This window comes from Hemitrygon akajei, chromosome 13, assembly GCF_048418815.1.
Source record: "Hemitrygon akajei chromosome 13, sHemAka1.3, whole genome shotgun sequence".
Lineage (NCBI taxonomy): Eukaryota > Metazoa > Chordata > Chondrichthyes > Myliobatiformes > Dasyatidae > Hemitrygon > Hemitrygon akajei.
In genome coordinates, this window is record NC_133136.1 from 17,351,246 (window position 1) to 17,369,742 (window position 18,497).

The 18,497-nt window shown below is 40.8% G+C and overlaps 1 protein-coding gene across 4 annotated transcripts in view; it reads right to left on the minus strand.

Annotated features, from left to right (window-relative positions):
• Positions 1-18,497, minus strand: part of ubap1 (ubiquitin associated protein 1) — a 57,236-nt gene that overhangs the window by 4,927 nt on the left and 33,812 nt on the right. For all 4 annotated transcript variants that reach the window (XM_073064206.1, XM_073064205.1, XM_073064203.1 and 1 more), the window contains exon 5: positions 7,108-7,305. In XM_073064206.1, the coding sequence (XP_072920307.1) occupies positions 7,108-7,305 (198 nt within the window). The remainder of the gene's footprint in view (positions 1-7,107; positions 7,306-18,497) is intronic.

Sequence of the window (18,497 nt, forward strand, 5' to 3'; positions counted from 1 at the left end):
CAGAGCTATTTAGAACATCCTTAGCTATGAGTGAGGTGCCAGAGGATGGAAGATAGCTAATGTTAATCTGTTGTTTAAGAAAGTCTCCAACAATAAACTGAGAAATTATAGGCTAAAGAGCCTAATAAGTAGTTGGCAAGTTACAGCTACTCATTTGGGACAACTCTTAAAGAACAAAAGCTAATCAAGAAAGTAGCCAGGATTCACTTTGCTTATTTGGGACACTAAGTCACTTAAGTGCAACAGGAGACTGTTGCCGAAAAGTTTGTAACTAGCGCCAGTCGTATAAACTTGTGTAGCTGTTACAGCAAACAGTTTTTAAAATATTGTTAGTCATGTGTAACTGTGTTCAAAAAGCAGTGATTTTTGTCACTGATAGATGGCAAGAAATAAGGAGCAAGGCGATTCAGAACTATTTTGCAACACTGCGGTTTCAAACATTCAGGCTTGGAAATACCAGAAACGGCTAGGGGTGAAAATGAAACAATTTTACTACTTCAGCAAGTTAGGAATTACAAAAATCCTTGAAGATATAGACAATCATCTTGAATGTTGCAATGAAAATGAAGATTGGGAAGATGCAATTGTAGAAGGCATTGTATGAAGGCAGTCCATCATCTACACTAGGTGTCTGTGCTGATTTTGTTCAATTACAGTCACTCAAAAGAACACAGTAGCATACACTGGATGAATTCCTGTCGAAAAGTTGTTAGGAACTAAAACACAGTTTTCTTAATACTGAAGTAGTATTGTTACTGTTCTAATTTGTTCTGTATTTCATTTAAATACATAATTTGTTACTCAGTTAAAATTATTTTGGGTTTTTTTTTAAGGCTTTTTAATTATTTCCATGAAACCAGCTAATTAGGATAGCCACTTAATTGGGTCAAAATGTACTCACCCAATGTGTCCCAATTAACTGGAATCCACTATATTTGGATAGACAGGGATTGATTAGGGATACTCAACATGTCTTTGTGTGTGGTAGGTCACATCAAACCAATGTTATAGAGGTTTTCAAGGTGGTTACCAGGAAAGTTGATGAAGGAAATGTAGTGGATGTGACCTACACTGACAATAGCAAGGGCTTTGATAAGGGCATGGGAGATAGGCTGAGAAGGTTTAGTCACTTGGCATTCAGGATAAGGTAGCAAATTGGATTTGACATAGGCTCTGGGGAAGAAGCCAGAGAATGGCAGTGGATGGTTACTTCGACTGGATGTGCGCCACATTGATCACAGCTGGGTCTGTTGTTTGCTATCTATATCAATGATCTGGACAATAATGCGGTAAACTGCATAAGCAAATGACACCAAGTTTGGGGACGTAGTGGACAGTGAGGAAGGTTATCAAGGGTTTTCCAGACCAGCTGGAAAGATGGGCTGAAAAAAATGACAAATGGAATTTAATGCAGGCAAGTGTGAGGTGCTGCATTTCAGGAGAACAAACAAGGGTAAGACTAACAGAGTGAATGGCAGGGCACTGTGGAGTGTAGTAGAACAGAGGGATCAGGGAACACAGATCCATGATTCCTTGAAAGTGGTATCGCAGGTAGACAGGATGATAAAGAGAGCTTTTAGCACAATGGCCTCCATAAATCAAAGTAATGAATACAGGAGTTGGGATCCTGTGTTGAAATTGTATAAGACGTTGATGAGGCCTAATTTGGAGCATCATATACAGTTTTGGTCACCATAGGTAAATAACATTGGATGAGTGCAGAAAAAAATTACAGGGATGTTGCTGGGACTTGAGGAGCTAAAAAGTGAAAAATGTTGAATAAGTTAGGACTTTATTCCCCGTGTGTAGGAGACCGAGGGGAGATTTGACAGAGCTATACAAAATTATCAGAGGTGTGGATAGCGTAATGCAAGCAGGCTTTTTCCACTGAGGTTCAGTAAGACTAGAATTAGAGGTCATGGGTTAAGGGTGAAAGGTGAAAAGTTTAAGAGGAACAGGAACTTCTTCATTCAGAGGGTGGTGAGAGTGTGTGATGAGTCACCAGTGCAAGTGGTGGATGAGGGTTTGATTTCAACACTTTAGAGAAGTTTGGATAAGTACATGGATGGGCAGGCTATGGTGATGGTGGAGGTCAATGGGACTAGGCTCAATGATAGCTTGGAATGGCAGAGGGGGTGGACAGGATAAAGGGAGTATCTTTATTAGGGCGAGACCAGGTCGAATAGCTCAACAGAAGCAGTTACGAGGGGTGAATACATCTTTTCGTCTGTACTATTTGTTACTAATAGCCGGGCTGTAGGACATAACCAGCTATTGTTCCTCCAATAAATCATCTTCTAGAAAGAAGTAATGTACACATTTACCAGCTACAATAGATAAATAAGAATGGGCGTCAGGGAAGATATGAAAATTAATGTAGCAGGCATATTGTGATATTGGTGAAATAGTGATCACAATTCTGTAGCAGTAGAATAACAAATTCCAGCTACAGTGCTATTCTGTCCAGTCCAGGCCAGGAGTCCTGACCCTCTCAAAAATCCTCATCTGGACTGGACAGACTAACACTGTACGTCAGGAGTACATTCACCTCTTCAGATACTATCTGACCCGCTAAGTTCCCTGAGCAGTTTTTTTGGCTTCAGATTCCAGCATTTGCAGTCTTGTGTTCCCACAGTATCATTCTCTCGCATCAAATTAACTTTTTATATCATCTGTTACATGACATTATTGACACATTGGAGTTTGACAGAAAGGGAATGATAATATTCTGTGGTTGAGTGACTCAGGCCAAGGAGTGAAAAAACATTTTAATGAAGAAAGTCTTTGAATGATTGAAGTACATTTCAAAAATTCTCACGTACAACCCTGATATTCATTTTCCTGCGGGCATACTGAACAAGTCCATAATAGAATAATAACCATAACAGAATCAATGAAAGACCACACCAACTTGGACATTCAACCATTGTACAAAAGACACAAAAACTGTGCAAATACAAAAAGGAATAATACTAATAAATAAATAAGCAATAAATATTGAGAACATGAAATGAAAAGTCCTTGAAGGTGAATCCATAGGTTGTGGGGACATTTCATTAATAGGAAAATGAAGTTACTATCCCTTTTGGTTGAAGAGCCTGATGGTTGAGAGGTAATAACTGTTCCTGAACCTGCTTAATAAGGTACCAACATTTATTAATGAGTGCAGTACAGTTGATATGGAGTTTGACAAGGTCCCACCTAAGAAACATACCCAAAAAGGTCAGAGCTATGAGATCCAAGGCAAGTTAGCAAACTGGGTCGGTAATATGAAGCAGAGCATATCAGTGACAAAAAGACTGACAATGTCAGGATCTGGAGCAAGAAACTTCCGGCTGGTGTAACAAATAGCAGCTATGTAAGTGCAGATGGAGGGTGGGGGTAGGAATTGTCAACATTCTGGCACCAACAGCAAAGGCAGATGGAACTTAATCCTGATATGTAGAGCGTGATTCACTTTGGAATAACTAATAAGGGGAGGGCATACATAATGGACGATAAAGTGCTAAGGAGTTGAGCTTAGTGCAAAGTGCAAGGATTGGGGTGTAGCTTTTTGGAAAGGACACATATAAGGTAGCATGATCCTTAGGAGCACTGATACACTTGGGTACTTTCCTGAAGGTGATAACACAAGCAGATAGTGTGGTAGAGAAGGCATAGAGCTTTTTTGCCTTCATCAGTCCAGGCACTGACTATAACAGTCAGGAAGTTATGTTACATTTGTGTAAACTTTGAGTTGAGTACTGTGCAGTTCTGGTAGCTGCACTATGAAAAAGACATGGAGGCTTTGAAGAGGGTGCAGAAGAGGTTCACTGGGATGTGGCCTGATTAGAAAGCATCATCCATAAGGAGAGGTTGGACATCTCCAATTGTTTTCTCTGGAGTGTCGGAGGCTAAGGGGTGACTGGATAGGAGTATATAAAGTTATGAGGGGCATAGAAAGGATAGGTTGTCAGTCCATTTTCCAGTCTAATTAGTGGCGGAAGTCTAAACAAGATGTGCAAAGCAAGTTTTCTTTTTACACAGGGAGTGGTGGATGCCTAAAATGTGCTGTGGGGCAGGGTCGGTGGAAGCAGATATGATAGGTTTTAGTACAGTCTGTCATGGGAGGCTTATCCAGAAGATTAAGATGCGTGAGACTCATAGTGTATTGGCTGTCTGAATTTGGAAATGGTTTGCCCATAGAAGAAAGAAGTTAGTGATCGAAGGGACTACGGTAGTTATAGCAGGAGGTCTGTGATTAGTGGTGTTCTGCAGGGAGCTGTACTGGGACCTCTGTTGTTAGTGACCTGGATGAAAACAGAGGTGGGTGAGTTTGTAAATTTACACACGAAGAATGGTGCTACTGTAGATAGCATTGGAGACAGGCAAAGAATACAGTGGGATACAGATCAGCTGCAGATATGGGTGGAGAAACAGCAAGGTGGAGTTTAACTTGGCCACATGTGAAGTGTTGCGCCTTGATAGGTCAAATGTAAAGAGACAGTACATTGTTAAGGGCAGGACCCTAACAGTGATGATGAGCAGAGGAATCTTGGGGTCCAAGTTCACAGCTCCCTGAAAGTGGCTACACTGGTTGATAGGGTGGTTAGGAAGGTATGTAGCATGCTGCCCCATTATAGAAGGATGTAAAGGCTTTGGAGAGGGTGCAGAAGAGACTTACCAGGATGCTGCCTGGATTAGAAGGCAAGTGCTACAACAAGAGGATGGACAAACTGGGGCTGTTTTCGCTGGAGTGGCGGACGCTGAGGGGAGATCTGATTGAGTTTTATAAGATTATGAGATGCACACATAGAATAGACAGACAGTATCTTGTTCCCAGGGTTGAAATATCTAATACCAGAAAACATGCATTTAAGGTGAGAGGGGTTAAGCTTAAAGGAGATGTGAGGGACAAGTTGTTTCTTTAATTACCACAAAGAGGGGTGGGTGCCTGGAATGCACTGCCTGGGGTGGTGGTAGAGGCAGGTACATTTAGGGCTTTTAAGATAAGTTTAAAATGTAGGGGAAACGGAAGGATACGGACATTTTGTAGGCAGAAGGGATTTGCCAGGTTGGCCATTTGATTACTAATTTAATTGGTTCAGCACAACACTGTGGTCCAAAGAGCCTGTTCTTATATTCTATGTGTGACAGGATTAGTCTAGTTTGGCAAAGGTCCTGTGGAATGATGTACCTGTTCCTTTGCTATACTACTATTTTACATAAATATTTTGACAAACTGGAAAGTACAGACCAAGAGCCCAAGTGCTGTGAATGTGATTAGTCTGGATTGGTACACTGGTTTACCTGGGTATAGTTGGCCGAAAGGCCTGTTTTCTGCACTGTACGGCTGCCAATTCTGGTAAAGACAAAATGCTTTTGGCTCTTCAATATTTAAGTAATTATCATTCAGACTTAATTTGGAGTTACTGCCAATTCTGTCTCTCCTGAAAGAGAATAATCTAAATAAGGAAAAACACACACTAATTGTGAGGATCATCTGCTGAGTGGATGATCTCTTCCACCCATCCAAGATATTTATGAGAAGCACTACTTAATGCAGGACCCTTAGCCCTGTCAATGGTCCCTCCCAAACATCCAGCAATCTCTTTGTACCCTGACCATCATGCAGGAGATACTGTAGCATTAGGACAAGAACTATTCTGATGGGAAACAGCTTCTTCCCCCAGACTGTAAGACTACTGAACTCCTTGGCACCACCCAGATCCCTTCACCCTTTCACATATAAAGTGCCAGTAGTGTATACTGTTTACTTTTTGACTTATTTGTAAAGGTTTTAGGCAGATAAGACTTTTGTAAAAGTCTTAGCAGGGGTGCCTAAGACTTTTGCACAGAACTGTAATAATTTTATGTATTGCACTGTACTGCTGCTTCAAAAAAAAACATAACAAATTCCATGACATACGAGAGTGATGGAAAAAACCTGATTCTGATATGAGTCTCTATTGTGGGCTGAGAGTGGGAAGGGGGCAGGGAGAGGGGAATCATAGTTGGAAAAGAGGAAGGGGGGGGGGGGGAGCAGGAAGCATCAGAGAGATATTCTGTAATGATTAACAAATCAATTGACCTTGTTTGGTGTCTCATGGCCGGACTTGAGATCTAAGACTTTTGCACAGTACTGCATGTAAATAGTTGAATGACAATAAACTTGTTCTAGAACTTGAACATGCAGGAGGAACTCTGCAATTCAGGCAACATCTATGGAGGGAAATAAACTGTTGATGATTTAGACCAAGACCCTTCATCAGCATTGGTAAATAATCTAAATATGGTGCTGTGTAACAGTGGGTTATAGGCAGTTTCAGATGAACCTCACATATAGATAGGGAATAAAACAAAATACTACTATAGATGCTGGAAATATGAAATATTCAAAGGACAATGAGCATTTGCAAAGAGAGAAACATTGTTGATATTTCAAGCAAATGACCTTCCTCAGAACATTGGAACAATTCTATTTTATCACAAGTGATGTGTTACAGGACAAACACAGGCCAACTTACCTGACCAATTTTATCAATTTCATGTGGTAAAAAGGAATTCTTCAGAAATAATCTTGTGATCAGTTTTAACTAACTGAGCAATAATATAATAAAACACTCAAGATATTTGAATAAATTTCCTATGGAAATTCAAATTATGAATATACCTGCACCTCACACAACAGGTCCATCAGAAGTATCGATGGAATAGGCCAGATATTTTCTTCATTACAGTGTTAGTTTACAATTCTTTTAATGCACAAGTTACAAACAGAATTTTAAAGACCCAGCACTACTCCTAATCTGTTCATCCATGAAAACTCATTTGATTCTTTGCCAGTAAGATATATCAAATAGCTACCTATACCGCAGATACTCTATCCACTTACTTCAAAACACATAAGACTATTGAACTATGTCAATTTCCTTTAAAAACTGGCAAATTCCATCCCCATCAACAAAGAGAACCTAAATGAAGAGAAACAATCGCTTTCACTCTTATGAGCTGAATCATTTGTCTGGTGTAAATTAATTCAACAAATTGATCCAGCTGTTATTTGAAAAGAGCACAGAGATAAATTTTGTCCTGCATTGAACCTTGAAAAAAAATGCATATCCTTACCTGTTCTAGGTTTTCTCCTCTTTTCTGCATGGCTTTGATTACATTCTCACAGGAGTATCCCATGCTAACTATAGTTTCTGCACACTGCCTCTCACTTGGAGTTAATGTTTGAAGTGGATCAACACATTCCAGTCTCTTTGAGGCATCTCCAACATTTGTGGTGAACAATTCTGCAGTGGGATGGTCTTGAGAACTAACCTATTCAGAAGACAATAAAGAGATAACCAAAATACAGTTTGATATAGCTGAATTACAAAATATTAGGATACATTTCTAAAGATATCTCCAAAATTGAAATTTAAGGAAAAATATTTATAGGGAAAGCAAAATAAAGCACTTTGCTTGATACAATCTGAAAAGAAATTATTTAGCTAATTAAATTCAAAACCTATAAACCTAATAATAACTTTCCAGTCCTGAAAAGGGTGTCAGCCTAAAAGATTGACTGTTTGTTCCATAGATGCTGCCTGACCTGCTGAGTTCCTCCAGCTTCTTGTGTAAGTTGCTTTGGATTTCCAGCATCTGCAGAATTTCTTGTGTTTATAACCTTATTCAATATTCATTTTGTTCAAAGGAGACATGGAATTAAGTTATTTAAATACTAAGCCTTCCTGCAGCCTAAAAAGAACAGTCCAAATAAATTTATTGTATATTCTTTCTTACCGGTATAAATGAAATTGTCAGTTTGCTTTTCAAATTATCAGCAATTTTATGCCACAGGCAAACTCAGGGTACACAAACTAATTTAATACAGGATCATCATAGTCTTTCCTTCTGTCAAATTCAAAACTCTCCAAGGTTAGTGTAAAACAGAGTTAAATTTTATAAAGAATATAAGAAACAGAAGCAAGCATGCTTTTGGGCTCTTGAGGCTGCACCACCATTCAGTATGTTCATGGTTGATCTTTTATCTAAGCATTCTTTTTTGCATGAATTTCATACCCCTTGTCATCTAATAATTCTTCTATCCATCCTGAATATCTGTTGTTCTCTTCAAGAGATTTCAGAGGATTCACCACCCTTTAGGTAAAGAATTTTTCCCCCAATTTCTCTTGATTGGCTGAACCTTTACATTGACAGCTGAGTACGAAAATATTAACTTCACGTCCACTATGTCAAATCTCTGCTGAGTATATCAATGAGACCTCCCTTTCATTTTTCCAAAGTCAAGAATATAGGTGTTATGTCTTTCCTGATATGGTTTGTTATTTTGTTTCTAATTACCAGATCTCACTGCTTACTTGTAAGTTCATAGCTGTTGTTGACTACTTATTATTGCACTGTTAAGAAATTAACCTTCGTCATCAGGCCATTTTTATATCCTTTGTATATTTAGTCGCTACTAGTTTGAAGCACTTTGTTAGGAGTCAAAGGAATTTTAATCAATATTTGAATCTATCTTTCATAAGAACACAGAGTACTGCTTTTTTACTCAGCTTCTTGCATACTGTAATGCACTGGCGAACAATAAAACTGCCTTCAAACTACAACTACACAGGGCTGCAATCTACCCACCTGCCTAGCTTAATAAAATGGGTCAACTATTGAGCAAGGGCAGAATAGGAAAAAGGGCAGAATAACAGGTCCACTTCATTGCCTCCATTCCAGACAGCAACCCAGTGAATCTCTGCTGCACTCCCTCGAATTATATTCCAACTTGCCTTTCCACTTAGCCTGTCCATCTCTCAAGCTAGCAGACCAACTCAGCTTTAAAGGTGTAGAATCAGATATTAAACACAAGCACTAATCTAGTGAGACTACAACACGTAGCTACACGTATGCTCAACAATACAAGCAGCAAACTATAAAGAGCTAAGCAACCTATAACCTATTGGATGATATCAACAGTCTGCCCTGCAACAGAATTGCAAGTGGACAATTAAGATGGCTAGGTGAACTTTTGTGTATATTCATCCTTAATATTTGCAGAGACCAATGTGCAAATGGGGAAAATACATCAGCCAAAGACAGGCAGACAGACATACTTTATTGATCCCGAGGGAAATTGAGTTTTGTTACAGCTGCACCAACCAAGAATAGTGAAGAAATATAGCACTATAAACCATAAATAAACCATAAATAATTAAATAATGTTAATCATGCCAAGTGGAAATAAGTCCAGGACCAGCCTATTGGCACAGGGTGTCTGACACTCCGAGGGAGGAGTTGTAAAATTTGATGGCCACAGGTAGGAATGACTTCCTATGATGCTCAGTGTTACATCTCGGTGGAATGAGTCTCTGGCTAAATGTACTCCTGTGCCTAACCAGTACATTATAGAGTGGATGGGAGTCATTGTCCAAGATGGCATGCAACTTGGACAGCATCCTCTTTTCAGACACCACCGTCAGAAAGTCCAGTTCCACCCCCACAACATCACTGGCCTTACGAATAAGTTTGTTGATTCTGTTGGTGTCTGCTACCCTCAGCCTGCTGCCCCAGCACACAACAGCAAACATGATAGCACTGGCCACCACAGCCTCGTAGAACATCCTCAGCATCATCCGGCAGATGTTAAAGGACTTCAGTCTCCTCAGGAAATAGAGACGGCTCTGACCCTTCTTGTAGATAGCCTCAGTGTTCTTTGACTAGTCCAGTTTATTGTCCATTCGTATCCCCAGGTATTTGTAATCCTCCACCATGTCCATACTGACCCCTTGGATGGAAACAGTGGTCACCAGTGCCTTAGCCCTCCTCAGGTCCACCACCAGCTCCTTAGTCTTTTTCACATTAAGCTGCAGATGATTCTGCTCACACCATGTGACAAAGTTTCCCACCATAGCCCTGTACTCAGCCTCATCTCCCTTGCTGATGCATCCAACTATGGCAGAGTCATCAGAAAACTTCTGAAGATGGCAAGACTCCGAGGTTGTAGCTGACGTCCGAGGTATAGATGGTGCCAAGTAGATAAGACATACTGGCTTCCTGTGAGTCCCAACATTAGGAAAATACTTTTGAAGACATGCTTATAAGATTTGTTTGCTATTCCCGTCTCACTAATGAACAAACTGCTGACACAATGGATCTCATTCAGCATTGATCATTTTGTGCAATGCAAGCAAAGCTCAACCCACTGACAAGTGATCCATGATTGAGAACAGCAATGTTTTATATATTGAAAATACCAATGCCAATTCTTCATTTTGATGAATCACACGTTACTATGATATTAGTTTGGAACTTTGGTCATTGCAACTGTTCACTGTGTCACATCATTAATACAAAATGGATGAATCCTGCATTCATTCAATATGACCAGCCTTGTGGCGCTGTGCAGAAATGTGCATCACTTTAACTTGTGCAGTGCTACACAAATCTAGAAGGAAAGTATTTGCTAGAAACACAATTTTTGAAGTTAGCACAGGAAGTCTCTATGATAGATAGTCAGAACTTCCCGATGCATCACCAGCACCAGCCTACCCACCATCAAAGACATATTTACAGAAGAGTGCCAGTAACATCAGTAAGGATCCCACCCACCTTGCTCATGGACTGTTTGTCCCACTCCAATCATGGAGGAGACTTCGTAGCATCCACACCAGGACCACCAGACTCAAAAACAGTTCCCTTCCCCAAGCACCAAGGCTGATCACCACCTCCACCTACTAACCCACCCCTCTACAGCCCCTCCCCAACCACTACTAAATCATTTCCCATCAGTCACCTTGTGTACAGTGCCTAGAGCCACTTTATGGACAATCTATGTACTAAGCTATATATTTTTTATATTTATTACATTTTTAACTTATTGTGCTTTTTGTGCTGATTATAAGAAGACAGGTCCCACCACACCCAGTGACTACAGACCAGTGGCACTGACCTCACAAGTTGTGAAATTATTAGAAAGACTGGTCCTGACATACCTCCAGACCATCATAAATCCATCACTGGACCCTCTGCAGTTTGCTTACCAACCATATATTGGAGTCGAGTGCACCATTATCTTCCTGCTTCAATGGGCTTGCACCCATCTGGATGAGCCAGGCAGCACTGTGAGAATCATTTTCTTTGTCTTTGCCAGTGCTTTTAGGACCATACGACCTGCCTTACTAGGAAGTAAGCTCACAGAGATGCAGGTGGATGCTACACCAGTGTCCCAGATTAAAGAGTATCTGTCCAGATGGCTGTAGAGCCGTGTATGAGACATTGTGGTTAGCAACACTTGGGCACCTCAAGGGACTGTCCTGTTCCCTTCCTGTTCACAGTCTACACCTCGGACTTCAGATACAACTCAAAGTCCTGCACCTGCATTTGTTTTTGGTCAACTTGGCAGCTGTGGGCTGTATCAGCCAGGGTCAACAGGCTGAGTTCAGAAGAATGATGGACAACTTTGTTGAGTGCTGAGGGCTGAATCACCTGCAGTTCATCATCACTAAGACAAAGGAGCTGCTGGTGGACTTCAGGAAGGTGAAAACACGCTGCGTTCCCATCTCCATCAAGGAAATGGATGCAGAAGTCATCCAGGACTACAAATACCTGGGAACTCACCTGGACAATAAACTAGACTGGATTAAGAATACAGGGACTCTGTAAAAGAAGGGACAGAGCCGACTGTACTACCTCAGGTGGCTCCGGTCATTCAATGTCTGGTGTTCTATGCTGCAGATGTTCTACAACTCAGTGGTGGCCAGCATTCTATTCTACGTTGTAGTCTGCAGGGACAGTAGGGTGAGAGCAGCTGACGCCATGAAGATGAAGAAGTTGGTCAGGAAGGCTGGTTCTGTTCTGGAGGAAGTGGATTCTCTGGTGTTTGTGTCTCAGAGGAGGATGCTGCAGAAGCTACAGAGTATTATGGACAATCCCTCTCACCCCCTCCACGACATACTGGACAAATGGAGGAGCACCTTTAGTAACAGACTGATTCCACTGAGGTGCACCACTGAATGCCACAGGAGATCCTTTTTCCCTGTGGCTATAAGACTCTACAACACCTCCTCCTCAAGTATATAAGTAGGTGGTTTTATTGCATATCTGTATTTTGCAGTATTTTACTGTTTAATGCATATTTTGTATTCTTTTTCGTACCTCAGTGCAAGGCATTTGATGCCAAAACCCTGCAATAGATTGAGGACTGCTGAATGAATCACTGGGATCTCTCTCCCCACCACCAGCCAGGTCATGTACCAGAAGTGCTGCGTTTGCAGCACCCCCAGCATTATCCAGGACTTCCCTCATCCCTCTCACAATCTATTTGGCCTCCTACCGTTGCGCAGAAGGTACCACAGTACAAGAACAAGGCTAACAGTTTCTTTCCCCCAAACTGTGAGACTTCGGAACACCCTGCTACCACCCCGTACACATTATATATGACTGTACAAGTAATAATAATACTGTTGCATGTTGTATATGCACTTTCTGTCAACTTGTACATCTATAGAATACTTTTATCTATTAATATTGTTATTATTTTGTGTTGTATGTGATACATATACTGTAATTTGCAACTTGGTCCCAAATCACGTCCATGATCTGTGATTTATGGCTAGGGTTAGTGAAGGCCAATAATCCTAACTTCAGGAAATCTCAGCAGCTGGAATTGCATAGGGCAGTGTGCTTGACACTCTTCCCACGACTATCATCAGGCAGGAAGTATAAAAGCCTTAGGATCCAGCCTTCAGGTTCAGGAACAGTTATTACCCTACAACCAACAGGCTCCTAAGCCAATGTGGACAGCTTCACACAGCATTACTCTGAACTGATTCTACAAACTGCAGACTCACTTTCAAGAACTGTTTGCAACTCATGTTCTAAACATTCTTTTGCACATTGGTCGTTTGAGAGTCTTTGCTTGTTTATGTATAGTTTTACATAAATTCTATTGTATTTATATTATCCTATAACGCCTGCAAGAAAATTAATCTCAAAGTGGGCTATAGTAACATATACACATTTAGAAAATAAATTTACTTTATTCAAGGAAGAGTAGAATACAGCTCGGTAATTGATCCATTGCTTTTTTAAAGTTCAAAGAAAATTTATTATTTACTTTGTAAATTTATTCACCTTAAAATTATGACCTCTCATATTAGCCATTTTCATCCTGGGAAAAAGGCATTGGCTGTATATTCTATCAATCACTAACATCTTACACACCTCGATCACTTTTTACTTATGACTGTGAGGCTAAATACAACTCTAATATCATATTTGAATTTGTTAATGACACCACTGTTGCTTGCCGAATCAAAAGGGGTGATGAATTAGCACATGGAGGGAGATTGAAAATCTGGTTGAATGGTGGCACAACCTCTCATTCAAATGTCAGAAAAACCAAAGAACTTATTATTGACTACAGGAGGAGCAAACTGAAGTCTATGAGCCAGTGCTCATCAGGGGATATGAGGTGGAGAGGCTCAGAAATGTTAAATTCCTCAACATTATCATTTCAAAGCATCTGTCCTGGGCCAGCACACAAGTGTCATTACAAATAAGACATGGCAATGCCTCTACTTTATTTAGAAGTTTGGAAAGATTTGACATGTCATCTAAAGCTTTGACAAACTTCAATAGGTGCATGGAGAACATACTGACAGGTATACTCTCCATATACCACTCTCAATATATGGAGGGTGTACCATATACTCTGGTACATAGCATATGGAGAGTACAGTCTGGTATGGAAACACCAATACCCTTCAACAGAAAAGCTTACAAAAACTGGTGTATAGCCCAGTCCAGTCCATCACAGGTAAAGCCCTCCCCACCACTGAGCAATGTGGCAGGAAAGAAGTATCAAGGACACCATCTTCCAGGCCATGCCCTCATCTTGCTGCTGTCATTAGGAAGCAGGTACAGGAGCCTTAGGTCCCACACCACTAGGTTTAAGCACAGTTATTGCCTTTCAATCATCAGGTTCTTGAACCAGAGTGGATAACTTCACTCACTCCATCATTGAACTGAATTTCACAACCTATGGACTCACTTTCAAAGACATAACAAATCATTATCACAATTTTATTTATCACTTGTTTATCTATTATTATTTTTGTTTTTCTTTTTGTATTTGCACAATTTGTCCTTTGCACATTGAGTGTTAGTCCATCTTTGTGAGTAGTTTTTCATTGATTCTATTGTACTCATATGTATTTACTGTGAATGTCCACAAAGAAACATTTCTCAGGGTAGCATGTGGTAACATAAATGCACTTGGATAATAAATTCACTTTGAATGTTGAATTATCGAATCACCTCTCATCCTCCTTTGCTTCAATAAGAAAACCCCTAGCTCACTCAATGTTTCCACATAAGCCTTGCTCTCTAATCCAGGCAGCAGTCTGGTAAATCTCCTCTACACCCTCTCTAAAGCTTCTACAACCTTCCTATAATACAGTGACCAAAACTGAAATAACAGCATCTCACTATCACCAAGATCACAGGAGCAGAATTGGGCCATTTGTCCCATCGCGTCTGCTTCACTGTTCTATCATAGCTGATTTCTTTCCCTCTAAACCCCATTCTCTTACCTTCTCCCTGTAACTTTTGATGACCTTACTAATCAAGAACCTATCAACCTCCGCTTTAAATATACCCAATGACTTGGATTCCACATCCATCTGTGGCAATGAGTTTCACAGATTCACCACCCCCTAGCTAAGGAAATTCCCCCTCATCTGTTCTCAGGTTGTGCCCTAGAGTCCCCAACTACAGGAAACATTTTCTCCCCATCCACTCTATCCAGGCCTTTCAATATTAAATAGGTTTCAATGAGATCCCCCTCATTCTTCTAAACTCCAGTGAGTCCTGGCCCAGAGCATTCAAATGTGCCTCGTATGTTAAACCTTTCATTCCTGGAATAATTCTTGTGAACCTCTCTGGACCCTCTCCAGATCATTGTCATTAACTACTTCTTGACTCTATCCAATATAACCTCATAACATAAAACAATTACAGCACGTAAACAGGCCATTTCGGCCCTTTTAGTCCGTGCCGAACGCTTACTCTCACCTAGTCCCACTGACCTGCACTCAGCCCATAACCCTCCATTCCTTTCCTGTCCATATACCTATCCAATTTTTTTTTTTTTAAATGCCAGCACATCTTTTCTTAGTGCAAACATGAGGAAATCTGCAGATGCTGGAAATTCAAGCAACACACACAAAATGCTGGTGGAATGCAGCAGGCCAGGCAGCATCTATAGGAAGAAGTACAGTCGACGTTTCGGGCCAAGACCCTTCGTCAGGACTAAATGAAAGAAGAGATAGTAAGAGATTTGAAAGTGGGAGGGGAGGGGGATGTCTGAAATGATAGGAGGGGGAGGGATGAAGCTAAGAGCTGGGAAGTTGATTTGCAAAAGGGATACAGAGCTGGAGAAGGGAGAGGATTATGGGACGGGAGGCCTAGGGAGAAAGAAAAGGGGAGGGGAGCACCAGAGAAAGATGGAGAGCAGGCAAGGAGTGATTGTGAGAGGGACAGAGAGAGGAAAAAAAAGAGAAGAAAAGGGGGGAAAATAATAAATAAATAACTTTTCTTAGACAAGGGGCCTAAAACTGCTCACAAGTGCAGTCTGACCAATGCCTTATAAAACCTCAGCATTACATCCTTGTGTTTATATGCTAGTCCTCTTGAAATGAATGCTAACATTGCATTTGCCTTCCTTACCACTGACTAAGCCTGCAAGATAACCTTTCGGGGATCTTGTACGAGGACTCCCAAGTCTCTTTGCACCTCTCATTTTTGAATTTTCTCCTGATTTAGAAAATAGTCCACACCTTTATTGCTTCTGCCAATATGCATGACCATGCACTTCCGTACAATATATTCCAATTGCAATTCCTTGTCCATTCCCCCAACCTGTCTAAGTCTTCTACAAACACCCTGCTTCCTCGACACTACCTAACCTGTCACTTCGTAACATCTGTAAACTTGGCCATAAAGCCTTTAATTCCTTCATCCAAATCATTAACATATAATATGAAAAGAAGCAGTTCCAACATTCACCCAGGGCACACCACGAATCACCAGCAGCCAACCAGAAAAGGCTCCCTTTATTCCCACTCTTTGCCTCCTGCCAGTCAACCAATCTTCTGCAACTATCCTTCCCGTAATACCATGGGTTCTTAACTTGTTAAGCAGCTTCACATGCAGCACCTTTTCAAATGACTTCTGAAAATCCAAATAAACAACATCTATTGATCCTTCCTTGTCTAACTTACCTGTTATTTCCTCAAAGAATTCAAGAAGATTTACCTGCTATTTCCTCAAAGAATTCAAAAAGATTTGTCAGGCAAGATTTCCCCTCGAAACCATGCTAACATTTGCCTATTTTGTCATGCATCTCCAAGTACCCCGAAAGCCACCCTTAGTAATAGACTCCAACACCTTCCCAACCATTTAAGTCAGGCTAATTACCTATAATTTCCTTTCTTCTGTCTACCTTCTTAAAGAGTAGAGTGACATATGTAATTTTCCAGTCCTCAGGAACCATTCCCAAATCTAGAGATTCTTGTAAGCACATAACTAATGCCTCCACAATCTCTTCAACTACCTCGTTCAGAACCTTGGGGTATCGTCCATCTAGTCCAGGTGATTGATCTACTTTCTTTCAACTTTCCAAGCACCTTTTTCCTTAGTAAAAAGCAATCCTGCCCCAACAATCTCACATTTCTTGCATTCTGCTAGTGACTTCTAACGTGAAGACTATTGCAAAATACTTGTTCAATTTGTCCACCATTTTTTGTCCCCTATTAATATTGCTCTAGCGTCATTTTCCAGCAGTCCAATATCCATTCTCACATTCCTTTTACTCTTTATGTACAAGGTACCTGAAAAAACTTGTTGTATCTTATTTTACATTATTGACTTCATCTTCTCGTTTTTTTTAATATAAAGCTTCCCAATCCTCTGCCTTCCCACTAATTTTTGCAATAAATGCCCTCTCTTTTGCTTTCATGCTGTTTTTGACTTCCCCGTCAGCCACGGTTGCCTCATGCTCCTTTTATCTTCATCTTTGGGATGTATCATTTCTGTGCCTTCCGAAATTCCCCCAGAAGCACCTGCCACTGCTGTTCTGCCGTCATCCTTAGCAGTATCTGCTTCCAATCAACTTTGGCCAGCTCCTCTCTCATGCTTCTGTAATTCCCTTTACTCCTATGTAATACTAATACATCTGATTTTAGCTTCTCCTTCTCAAACTGCATAGTGAATTCTATCATATTTTGATCACTGCCTCTGAAAGATTCCTTTACCTTAAGCTCCCTAGACAAAATTGGGTCATTACACAACACCCAATCTAGAACAGTCTTTCCCCTAGTGGGCTCAACCACAAGGTACTCTAAAAAACCATCTCATAGGCATTCTTCAAATTCCATCTCTTGTGATCCAGCACCAACCTGATTTACTTACAAATCTACTTGCAAATTGAAATCCCCAATGATTATTGCAACATCGCCCTTTTTACATTCCTTTTCTATTTGTCATTGTAAGTTGTAGATCACATCCTGGCTGCTGTTCGGAGGTCTGTATATAACTCCCATCAGGGCCTTTTAACCCTTAGTTTCTTAACTCTACCCTCAAGGATTCGACATCTTCTGATCCTATGTCACCTCCTTCTAAGGATTTGATTTCATTTCCCCCCCCCCCCCCAAACAGAGCCACTCCACCCCCTCTACCTATCTGCCTATCCATTCAATACAATGTGTATCCTTGGATGTTGAACTCCCAATTATGATCTTTCAGACACCACTCAGAAACATCAACATCATACCTGTCAATCTCTAATTGTGGTACAAAACCATCTACCTTATTCCGTATACTGCATGCATTCAAATATAATACCTTCAGTACTGTATTCATCACACTTTTTGATATTAGCCCCCGTTACACTTTAACTCATCCCACTAACTGCGATTTTGCCATATCATCTGCCTGTCCTTCCTCACTAAATCTAGTTGTATACCAACTGCCCAATCCTTAGCCCCCAGCCAAATTAGTTTAAGCCCTTCCCAACGGCTCTAGCAAACCTGCCCACAAGGATACTGGTCCCCCTCGGGTTCAGGTGTAACCTATCCTTTTTGTACAGGTCATAACTTCCCCAGAATAGATCCCAGTGATCCAGAAATCTGAAACCCTGCCCCCTGCACCAATTCTGCAGCCAATCATTCATCTGCCAAATCATCCTAATCTTATCCTCACTGACATGTGGCACAGTCAGCAAACCAGAGATTACTACCCTGGATTTCATGCTTTTCAGCTTTCTGTCTATACTTTTTCTTCAGGACCTCCTCCCTTTTATTAATCTATGTCGTTGGTATCATGACTTATGGTTGTTCGCTTCCCTCCCCCTTTAGTATACTGTGGACCTGATCTGAGACATCCCTGACCCTGGCACCTTGGAGGCAACATACCCATCGGGGTGTCTCATTCACATGTACAAAACTTGCTTTTTGCTCTTC